The following is a 12,346-nucleotide window of genomic DNA, read 5'->3' as shown; positions in this document are numbered from 1 at the left end:
GACCATCACACTACCACCACCATATTTCACTGTTGGTATGATGTTCTTTTTCTGAAATGCTGTGTTACTTTTACGCCAGATGTAACGGGACGCGCACCTTCCAAAAAGTTCAACTTTTGTCTCGTCGGTCCACAAGGTATTTTCCCAAAAGTCTTGGCAATCATTGAGATGATTTTTAGCAAAATTGAGACGAGCCTTAATGTTCTTTTTGCTTAAAAGTGGTTTGCGCCTTGGAAATCTGCCATGCAGGCCGTTTTTGCCCAGTCTCTTTCTTATGGTGGAGTCGTGAACACTGACCTTAATTGAGGCAAGTGAGGCCTGCAGTTCTTTAGATGTTGTCCTGGGGTCTTTTGTGGCCTCTCGGATGAGTTGTCTCTGTGCTCTTGGGGTAATTTAGGTCGGCCTGCCACTCCTGGGAAGGTTCACCACTGTTCCATGTTTTTGCCATTTGTGGATAATGGCTCTCACTGTGGTTCGCTGGAGTCCCAAAGCTTTAGAAATGGCTTTATAACCTTTGAAATTGAACTCAGGTGTGATAAACCACAGTTAAGTTATTTTTTAACAAGGGGGGCAATCACTTTTTCACACAGGCCCATGTAGATTTGGAGTTTTTTTTCTCCCTTAATAATGTAAACCTTCATTTAAAAACTGCATTTTGTGTTCAATTATGTTATCTTTGACTAATAGTTAACGGTTTTTGATGAGCAGAAACATTTAAGTGTGACAAACATGCAAAAGAATAAGAAATCAGGAAGGGGGCAAATAGTTTTTCACACCACTGTATTTGGCATTGATTGTTACACACTTACACACGTGTTGTTTGCCACTTTAGCTGCAAGTACACAAGAATATGGATAGAATTAAGAAGAGAGAGCATACCAAATGCAGATTGCTGCTGCATGGGGCTTTTTTTTTATTATTTACTACATACACATGTATGTAGACAGAAATAAAGCACTTTGCAGCAGAACTCAGCATCTGGTAAGCTCTCCTCACTTCTCTGAGCAATTGTTGTCTTAGCAGATAGAAGCACCATGGAATACTTGCTTAGGTAGTGCGCTGGAATACCCATAGTCAAGAATATGGAATACCGTAGTCAAGAATATGGATAGGTTGGGCATCTAAGGCACACGTGGTGGCACAGTGGCCATATTCCTTTGAGGGGCACAGCATTTATGGTAGTAAGGTGGTATTTAGAAGATTAAATGACAACATAGGTGTAAAATGACTTATTTAAAGGGGTGGATCAACGTTAAGTTAATTTTAGTATGTTCTAGAATGGCCAATTGAAGCAACTTATCAATTGATCTTCATTGTTTTTTTATAGTTTTTCAATAATTTGCCTTTTTCTTCTGACTCTTTCCAGCTTTCAAATGTGAGTCACTGACCCCATCTAAAACAAATGCTCTTGAAGGCTACAAATTTATAGTCATTGATTCTTTTTATTACTCCTTTCTTCTCAGCCCCCTCTCCTATTCATATTCCAGTCTCTTATTCAAATCAATGCATGGTTACTCAGACAATTTGGACCCTAGTAGCCAGATTGCTGAAATGGCAAACTGGAGAGCTGCTAAATAACTCAAAAACCACAAATAATGAAAAATGAAAACCAATTGCAAATCGTCTCAAAATATCACTCTCTACATCATACTAAAAGTTAATTTAAAGCTGAACAACCCCTTAAAAGATCATTTCCATCCTAACCCCAAGATCTCCACTCTTGCATAGATTGATCAATGGTTTGCCTTCTGTTGTTTATTGCATGGTGGCAGGGTGTCTAAAATTGCCTCCTCTTGTCCATTAAACTGCCCACCACATCATAATGTGTGATAATGTGACATCATAAGGCCCCCTCCACATCATGTTACATTTTATCCTTCTACCTTGGGTGCGTACTGGCTCCCAATGCAGTCCCAGTATCTGCTGTGTTATACTTATGCCACTGATCTAACCTTCAGTGCTGGTATCTTCCAGTCCACTATGCTTTACCCCGTGCGATTTATATAAGACAGGTATGTGCTTGCTTAACTAACAGTCTCTGCTGTTCCTGACTGGGTTTCTGATATTATTGTATAATAATTCTGTTTCTATTTTACCTTTCAGATCTATGTGATCAGTGCCGCTGAGCCTCGCTTGCCCCTCCAGCTTGAAGATGCCGTGCGCCCTGAAACGGAAGGAGAAGAGGTGATGGTTTTATTTACATCAGGCGCCCGGATTTTACTCTCCTGTGTACAAAAAGTGTATCCAGTTGCATTAGCACAAGCAATAAAATATACAGTAAAAGGATAGAATAAACAAGGGTGCACGTTGTCTCCTGGCACAAAAACAACATTTTGTTCTGATTAAAGTGGTTTGGGGGGAAATGAGGATTTAATGTTTTAGTTTATTGTACAGTAGTGTATTTCCTGGTTGCCGTGTAACTGCTGCTTTCTTTTATCCTGTGTGTCAGAAAGTAGCACAAGGCTCTAGTGATTTATGACTTGAGAATTCCAGCCGTGTCTCTGGGACTGTGTGGCCCGAAGCAATATCACTTATACCCTGAGTTTCCATTGTTTATGCTTCTCCCTGGTAAAAGTGTTTGTGTAACAAGAATGGAACAAACCATACTGATAAACGGGAAACCCAACTGTTGCATTTTTCAAAATGTGATTTTCTAATTTGCATAAACTCAATTTATCTTGTAAATGTTACTGCTATTGAAAACAATATCTGTTCTCTGGTTCTGACTCTTGAAACAATTTAGCACAAGGCAGTTCTCCATCAGGTCTGTTAAACAGCTACTGCTCTGTTCTGCTACATTGTTTCAGGTGTCAGTCACCTGAGCAGAAAATGTTGGCCAGCTAAGCATCTGCACTGCCATCAATAAGAAATGCTGAAGAGTGAGAGCAGCCTGTGTGTCCATATTGTGAAACACCGATAAGGTTCCGTGAATTGCCCTGCACCGTATATAACTTGTGATTGAACTTCTTCAGAACCAATCCCCCTTGATCTCTCTGTATCAGTCTGCACAAAGAAAACTGTGCACCTTTTGCTTCTTCACTCGTGTCGATTTACATAAACGTGCTGAGATTTCTTTCGTTTTCTTTCTTTCGTAGGCATGGAAGCGACATGCAATGGCAGTTTGTAAACAAACTGTCACACAGCTGTAGTTGCTGGTTTCAGTCCCACAAGTGGCACACCTGGGTATAAAACCACTGCCTATTTATAACATTGTATCATCCCTAAGCTACAAATGGTTCAGTGTACAGAAATGCTCAACAGATTTTATTAAGAGGCTTCTACTATAGGGAATCCTAATAGTTTCCTTAAAGGGGAAATAGTTGTATCTTGTCTCTCATCAGAGTGTGAGATCTTCGGTTGCAGTCCTAAAGCTCCCAACAATCCTCCTCTCCACTTGCCAGCTGCAATTTTGTAATTCTGAGACTTGTAGTTTAGCAAAACCTGGCCAACTGGAGCTCTTCTAAGTGATGGTGGCCCTTTAAATCAGTGCATGGGGTAAGAACACTGTTTATATGGCAGAGCAACGGGACAGTGCAAAGTACAGAGAGTGCAGAATTATGCGACTCTTTGTGACGTGGAAAGTCTCATTGTTTGTTTCCTTTTCTCTAGGAAGGAAGAGCGACTGTAAACCAGGATACCAGACTGGACAATAGAGTCATTGATTTAAGAGTAAGTATTGCTTGTGTGCTCAAAAATAAAATTATTCTTTGTATTTGCCTACTAACAAACAGGAATCTCTACCAGTGTTAAACAACATAAACACCACCCGGGCGTTATACCCTATACACACTAAGGAGCTCAGCACGTGTATGCTGGCCATACACAGAGACATCCAAAAGAGTTTGCAAAACAAGTGGTTCTGATCTGATTGCCCAACAGGCCAACAATTGGATACGAATAGGACCCTATGTAGGCAGAACCCGAACCTGGACATGCCTCTCTCAGTGACTATAATGTTAGTGTCTGGTTGATTTCCATTATAGTCAAGTGCAGGTGACTAAGAAAACAACACGTGTGTTGTAAACCTCGTGGATTCAGTTTCAAAAAGTTACTGCTTAGTCATTTCTAAGTTCATAGACTTGGTGCCCTGGTCACAAGGCTTATAATTGCATTCCCCCAAATTGAACTTCCGCAATATTTTGTCAGCATTCAATAAGCAATATTTTTTTTTCTATCACAAATGCAATTTCAGCATAAAAATGTTGACTATTTGTTATTAGTTTTTTCCTTTTCCATAACCTAACATAACTCTGCAACATACAGGCTGGTTCATTTGCTTCTTATAAAACTGCCTTTTGTGTATATGCACAAACAAGCACAATGGGAGCCCTTACGAAAATTTCTCTATAAAGTTCTGTGAAACAGCAGGAATTGATCGCATCACTTGCAGTGGCCAATCCCACAGGCCTTTATTAACAGTATGCATATTTTGGTTGAAAGTACTGATTACAAATGGTTACTTGGCAAAAAGCACATGCACCTAATGATGTGTCTTCCTCTGTGTATACAACAGAGGAGCCACTGTTACAGTGTAGTAATACAGAAATCTTAGCACAAAAGAATTGTCAGGGGCAGACCCAGGACATGGAAGTTAAACATTTACACAAGCTGAACATAAGCTAGGGCTGATGGGATACACCCACATGTGCATGGTGAGCTTAGTTCAATTTTAACGAAATGATTATTTCTGGTTTATGATGTTGTAAGTAGGAACTTTTCTGTTGCAGTAGATGTAGCCCAGTGGTCCCCAACTAATTGCTCACCAATCCCTTGGATGATGCTCCCAATGGCCTCAAAGCAGGGCTTATTTTTTAATTCCTGGCTTGGAGGAAGGTTTTGGTGGCATAAAGGCCAGGTGTACTGCCAAACAGAGTTTCCTGTAGGCTGCCAGTCCACTTAAGGGACAACAAATAGCCAATCACAGACCTGTTTGGTACCCCTCCCAGGAACATGTTTCATGCTTGTGTTGCTCCCCCAACTTGTTTACATTTAAATGTGTCTTATGGGTAAAAAAGTTCGGGGACCCTTTATATAACTTAATTAGAATTTGCCAGGGTTTTGATTCAGTGCCACTTAATTATTTGCTTTGTAAACTGATGACTGGTAGTCTAGGTTGTTCTGTTTGCTCATGAATAGAACCGGTTGAGGGATTGTATACAGAGAATTGTTGTCAGCGGTGCATTCTGAACAGAAACAGAATGATTTTATCTACACCCTGGTATTTGCCCCAAACTATCACCAACAGTAGATATCCTATATATATATATATACCATGTTAAAGGAATTCTGTCATGGGAAAATGTTTTGTTTTTTTTACAAAATGCATTGGTTAATTGCGCTCCTCCAGCCAAATCCTGCACTGAAATTTGTTTTTCAAAATAATAAATATCTCTATATTTAATTTTGAAATCTGACATGGGCCATGGACAGGTGCCCCCAGTCATGTGACTTTTGCTCTGAAAGCTCTTTATTCTTTTCCACTATTTACTGCTACACTGTAAGTTGGAGTTATATCACCCCCTCCCTTTCCCCCAACAGCCCAACAGCAGAATAATGGGCATGTAACCAGAGAACAGCTCCCTGACATCTGCATTGCTAGAAATTCTCCCATGCCCCACCTACATACATTGAGCAGGAAAAACAATAGCTTATCTGAAAGCAGTTCCATTGTGAAGTGCTGGCTCTTTCTAAAAGCACATGACCAGGTAAAATGACCTGAGATGGTTGCCTACAAACCAATACTCCAGCTAAAAAAATACATTAATTGGTTGAAGAATAAAATTTGAAATGGCTGAATTATTTATATGCAATGTACACAGTGTTATTTAGTAATACAACCAATACCATTAATATCATGACAGAATCCCTTTAACCAGGGTATCTAACTTTAGTATCTGGGAATGTTTCCATGGCCAGTGCAAATAGTGCAGAAGACAGAGGACACCCTATATTTCCTCTATATTTATATTTCTTTTATATGTTGCTGCACCTAACAAACATCTGTACAATTCCTTATCAGATGGTAGAGAGATTTTCTTGTAAGAACAAGTCACTTGCAAATGTTCGGCCCCCTTAGCCTTCGAACATGAATCTGGATTGAGTTACTCAGTGCCAATAGCTACAAACTGGCTACAGTTGTTTGTCTTTGAACTCTCCCTAGTTTATCGCTAATGCAAGGCAAAGGAAACTCTTCAGCTCTTTCAACTCCTTATGCTTATTGTATTCTTCTAACAAAAAATGTCTTTGCAGCTGCTAAATCAAAGAAAATTCTTTGATCCGACACCCGTGAGATCTTAGCTGAACGGGTGTTGTTGTCTTTGCCAGGTACCTACGTAAACAGGAATGAAAACACTTGTTGTGTGCACGTGCTGCCCCATAAATGTGTATTTCTCCTCATTCATTGTTATGCTCCACTGCATACATCTGCTAAGTGCCCCCCCACACACACACACCCCACCAATGCATGCCCAGAGGAAGCCAAAATACACAAATCTCTTGGTTTGTTTTTGCCATTTTTTCATGTATTGTATCTGCAATAAATTCAGCTTATTTCAGTCACTTCCTCTGAGAACATTGCTCAAAAGCGAGAACCACTGTAAGCTTGAAGCCCCTTTTCCTCTCATTGTGAGCAAAGGTGAAGGAGTAGCTGCTAAGTGCATATGTGTGTGTATGGGCGAGGGTAAGAAGGTCACAGGAAAAGAGGAATTAGGAGCCATTTGAACGCAAGGGAGGTTAATCGTTTTGACGTTTTTGGATGATTTTCACTACTAATTCAGATTTATTCTTCCCAGCTGTGGGTTCTTTAGCAGGAGCAGGGCTATGTTAGGGAGGCTACTATCATCATCATCAACTTTGTTTAATTCACAGTTTCCTATATAGCTATGGGAATGGCTTAAAAGCACCGGCTCATTTTAACTGTGGTTCGATGAAAAAATAAGCAAGCCTGCTATTTCTATTCTCATCCTCATCTTCTGTCTATTGATACAGTCATTCAATACCTTTAACCTAATGGCCTTCTTCCTACCAAGGTTTCCATTTGAAAGTCTAGCTGATGGTGAACCACAACCTTCAGTACACTTCCCCTCCTAAACCATTTATTAGCCGCATTACCCTTTTCAGACTGAAATGTTGTTTCTTAGTGAAATTATTTTTTCCCCTTTTTTTATTGCCATTTCCAAACAAGAAATATTTAATCAGTTATATGTAATATGTGAGGTATAAAGTGAAAATAAGGCCTATATTGTTCGTTAATATTCTATTTAGTGGCATAACTGGAGGTTACAGGGCACCATAACAAAACATTTTAGTGCCCCATAAAGCTTATAGAAGATTGACTTTTGCATATATATATTAAAATTTCAAAAGTCCTGATGCTCCATATTGGACCCTCACAGTAATTACCTTATTCTTATCCACCTAAAAGAATGATGGTTGTATGATTTATCTATGATACAACTGACCAATCATTTTACTGAAATGCAGAGGTGTAACAATAGAGGAGACAGGCCCTCAGCTGCCGGGGGCCCAGGAACTATAGAAGGCCACTTGGGACTGATAAGCAGCTGCTTATATACACACATATATATATATATATATATATATATATATATATATATATATATATATATATATATATATATATATATATATATATATATATATATATATATATATATATATATATATATATATATATACACACACATATATACACATATATACATACATATACATTTAGGGGCCCAATAATCTTATGGTGGGGCCCAATTAATAGGAACTGCTGCAAAAGTTAATGTATGAGATAATTGTATGAGAATTAATGTTCTTATAGGTCAGTCAGTTCAGTTGGGGTCAGTGGCTTAACTCTATGCTCCTGCCTGCCCATGCCACACTGCCTTGTTTTTTTATTGCTTGATATGGAAAATCAGTGGATGTTACTTTATAATAAGCTGTTCATATAATGTACTAATAGCTCAGTGGGAGTCAGTGGAGTTTGCCCTAGCTTTAAGGTTTCCGGCTTGCCCCTAAATGTTGATCTGTTGATATGAAAGTTTCTAGGCAAGTCACTAAAGTTTTTACAGAAGTACATATAAATTGTGTAAGTTTGAATATAAGGTAGTTATGTCATACGTAAGTTATGCAATGTGTGTAGCTTTCACTACATGGCCAGGCTGCCCTTCTGATCAGAATTTGACTGCCAACCCAGGCTACATAGCCAACTATTGACAACTACTGGGGGAAGCCTTAACTGTGGCTTTTCTAATGAAAAACCAGTGTTGCACCCCACCAACAGAGCTCTCGACACTTGTACAATTTGTTTCCTTGGAGTAAATAACTTGTAGGTATTTACTTAAGTGTGCTTTAAAGGAGACCTAAAATATAATAAAATTATAGCTGGAAATGCTGTATTTTATATACTGACATTAATTCACTAGCCCAGAGTTTCAACAGCCCAAGAACTGTAATGATCAAGGCCTTTAGAATTGTCCCCAGCAGTTCTCCATGTTTTTGTGCGTCAGTGGCACTGCACATGCTCAGTGTGCTCAAGCTGCTGCTGAGAAGCTAAGTGGGTTGTCCGTAATGATCTAACAGCAGAAAGTGAAGTTACATCTGTCATAGACCTAATTATTAATAATTTCTGATGCAGAATGCACTCATTTATATCCTGTGTGTAATGTGAATCTGAACTATTTCCTTGTATCAGTTTATGAATTTTATAATGTATAAATACAGTATATTTTAAGCTCGGGTAACTCACAAAGGGAGAACAGAGGTGATTGTTTTATGGGAAGCTAATTATTCTACCTTACAAGAACCAAGCATGGAGAAGCTTGTTTCCCTAATTCTACTTAAGAATTAAAGTAAAACATAGATTTTTCATGATTACCAGGCATTTTCTGCCTCTTTAAATGCAGCTTAATAGGACACCTTTTCTGATTGTTTTTGTTAGTTCTGTCATAAATTCAGAAACATGCATCATTTGTTTTGCTAAAATTGAAGCCAATACATTGGTTGCCTTTAGAAGTGAGAAGCCCCAACTAAGAGAAAAAAGGGGAAGTAAACAGTTACTGACGTACTGTGTCTGGAAAAAATTGTCTTGCAAGTATACGTGTGACCAGCTCTCTGCTTAGATATGACCTCTGCAGAGTTCAGCTGTGTTTCAGGCAACAGAATGTCAACAACCCCTATTCCTTGGTACTTATTTACTATTAAACCTCTATTTCTCTGAACTTATTGATCTCATCAGAAGGAGGAAGTAAGGAGCAGGATTAAATGCAACATTTGCTTCAGGTCTAGTAGCCAAGAGCAACTAGGGTTTAATGGACAGGGGTTTTAAAGCAATATTAAACACCGGGGCACATTTTTCTTCTTTGATTATGTTTCCCTAACAGAGGTCAATAAATTGTGTGCAGAGTCAGTGCAGGCAGCAGACATGATAGAGGTCAGGCTATGCAGCAGCATTATCAGATGCTAGACACAAAGCAAGGCAGTGAGACATGTCAGTGCGATACTGAAACAGGAATCTGTGGTAATAGCACCCGGGCCAGAGGCAAAATCAAACCAATCATTGGTCAGTGTCCCACAGGGTCCCCCTTTTGCATTCCAGGCCTCCCCCAACAGTCGCAGGGTCAGCTTGCTTTAAATTTACTCCCCTGCCTCCACTGTTATCTCCGTTAATTGAAAATTCTAAGCCAAACACTGGGTGAGAGGATTACCGATTTATACTATAGGTTTGTGTTGCAAGGTCCACATTTAAACTGACTTAAACCTCCTTTTTATTATTGTATATAACCCAAGCTCAGGCCACTCTGGGCACCAATGAATTCCTTCTAAGAAAGTGCTTGGCAGGTACAGTGGATAATTCAGTTTACATGCAGGACCTATTGTACCATTGTGACTTTTGAATAATGGTATTTCATTTGTGCTCATGACTAATTATAATTATATATATATACTTTCTATGCACAGACTTCCACCAGCCACTCCGTGTTCGGTCTCCAGTCTGGGATCTGTCAGCTCTTCAGAGAGACCCTTACTAAGAAAGGCTTTGTGGAGATCCAGACCCCAAAAATCATCTCTGGTATGTGCATGTCTTATAGCAGGGGCTGTTCAGACTCTCTGCCCCCAGTCCTTATATATAGTGAATAAAGTACCCCCTCTTGTAAAATATAAGGATATTATAAGTTACCACGGAGTTCCATGACCATATACAAATCAAACCCACGCGCCAGAGCCCGACTTCCGAGGTTTGTTTTTTTTTATAGACCTGCGCCGACCCGCCCATGAGGTCACAAAACGGGTGGTGGCGAACAGGCGCACGGCTATAAAAGCAGAAGCCGGCATTGTAAGGTGGCAGGCGGGGAGAGCAGGAATAAGACCACCCGCAAATGCGGTTGCAAGGTCGGCCCGAACCCGACTGATCGCAGGTCCCGTGGGTATCGGGCCAGCCCGCACATCACTAGTTTCTAGTGTGTCTACAGCAAATCTCGTACAGCTCTTCAGGCTGCCACCTCTCCTACTCGCTGCTTCAGGCCCCTAAAGGTCAGACCACATTGTAGTCACCACTGCACAATTAGATTTGTGATGGCTTGTGATGATTTCCAGCCTACTGATATTATTCACTAATTTAAGACCTTTGTCTCTTATTGACATGAATAGGGAACATCTGAAAGTGCAGATAATTGAAACTTCCCCGCCAAAAAATAATTGCAGAAAGAAATAGAAATCCATTTATTTTAATAGCACACGGGAGGAGCAATATATATTTAGGTACCCCAAACACTCAGCTCCATAATTGATGATTGGACAGTGTCCTTGTTGCCTTTTATGATGAGTCGCTTAAAAATGTAAACTGATATTTTACTTTCAAGCCAATGCCACAGTCTATACTCTGTTTACACAGAAGTTTTAGAAACAAACCTAGAATAAATATGTATTTTTTGCCTTTTTAGCTGCCAGTGAAGGAGGCGCCAATGTTTTCACTGTTTCCTACTTTAAAACCAGCGCCTACCTGGCACAGTCACCCCAGCTGTACAAGCAGATGTGCATTTGTGCTGACTTTGAGAAAGTCTTCTGCATTGGGCCAGGTAAGTGAGACTAATGGGCATTAAATACACTTGTGATTTAGCTGGCTCCATTTTCATTAGACCCTGGAGCATGCTGGGGAATACCCACTTTGCATGAACAAAGCAATGCAAGACTGTTTGGTAGAACAAGAGCTCCCTCTACTGGTCAAAGCTTACCTGTTCTACCTTTCTTTTTCTTCTCAGTCAGGACACGTTTGCACTAACTCCTATTTTTTACAGTTACATCCCTACTACTAACATTCTATCTGTATCCATGAAATGGTATAACTGAAACTTGAAGCAATAATGGTAAAAAAAAGATATATTAATTGATGGAACTTTACAATGCAATATATATAATATTACAATATTTCTTACCGTAAGGATTTAATAGTATTACACAGCTTTATTTATAAATAGATGTGATTTCCTTGTCTCTGTCACTGATTGGATCATTTATCTCCCCCCCCCCCCGCCTCATCCCCAGTATTCCGTGCTGAAGACTCAAACACCCATCGGCACCTGACCGAGTTTGTTGGTCTGGATATAGAAATGGCATTTAATTATCACTACCATGAGGTCGTGGATGAGATCGCAGACACCATGGTCCAGATTTTCAAAGGGCTACAAGAAAGGTAAGGTGAAGCTCTGAGGTGGAAGCTGTAGTTCAGTTCTATAAAACATGGAATGAGGAGGCTGTAACTAACATCATTTATTCTACTGCCAAAATAATTTTTGGGGTTACCACTGTGCCTCAGATTAGTGTCATTTTGCGCATGGAATAATCACACGGTGCATCCACATATAGTAAATACATGCATTTCCGCATATAATTCTTGTATTGCCCTCTAGTGACCAAGAAGTTCACTAACATGAGATTATTGTCATTATATATTGCCTTTTCTACAACCATAACGACAGAAGAAAATTAACTTTGCCCTCTGCTTATTCCTTTCTCTTGTGATTTCAAGGTTCCAGACAGAGATTCAGACAGTGTGCAAACAGTTCCCATGTGAGCCATTCAAATTCCTTGAGCCGACCCTGCGTCTGGAGTACACTGAAGGTGTTGCCATGCTGCGGGAAGCAGGTGTGGAGATGGGAGATGAAGAAGATCTCAGGTACCTATATGCTGTTAGCTGATTCTTCTGGAACCAAGGGTCCCTCTAGACCTACCTTTCTAGAATAAATTTGTAGGGACATACAAATCTAGTCTCAGCTGAAACATGTTATGTTGAAAGCCAAGTAACACGAAAAGATAAGGTTTTTATGTGTGTGAAGGT

General features: G+C 39.8%; 1 protein-coding gene across 2 annotated transcripts in view; it reads left to right on the top strand.

Annotated features, from left to right (window-relative positions):
* dars1.L (aspartyl-tRNA synthetase 1 L homeolog) overlaps positions 1 to 12,346 on the top strand; it is a 60,511-nt gene that overhangs the window by 42,016 nt on the left and 6,149 nt on the right. For both annotated transcript variants that reach the window (XM_018234306.2, NM_001092021.1), the window contains 6 exon segments: positions 2,104 to 2,184; positions 3,610 to 3,669; positions 9,970 to 10,081; positions 10,953 to 11,087; positions 11,554 to 11,701; positions 12,038 to 12,184. In XM_018234306.2, coding sequence (XP_018089795.1) covers positions 2,104 to 2,184; positions 3,610 to 3,669; positions 9,970 to 10,081; positions 10,953 to 11,087; positions 11,554 to 11,701; positions 12,038 to 12,184 — 683 coding nt within the window.

The sequence above is a fragment of the Xenopus laevis genome, chromosome 9_10L (assembly GCF_017654675.1).
Source record: "Xenopus laevis strain J_2021 chromosome 9_10L, Xenopus_laevis_v10.1, whole genome shotgun sequence".
Classification (NCBI taxonomy): Eukaryota; Metazoa; Chordata; class Amphibia; order Anura; family Pipidae; genus Xenopus; species Xenopus laevis.
The sequence above is the reverse complement of the archived record's forward strand: the minus strand, read 5'-3'. Positions and strand labels throughout refer to the sequence as shown.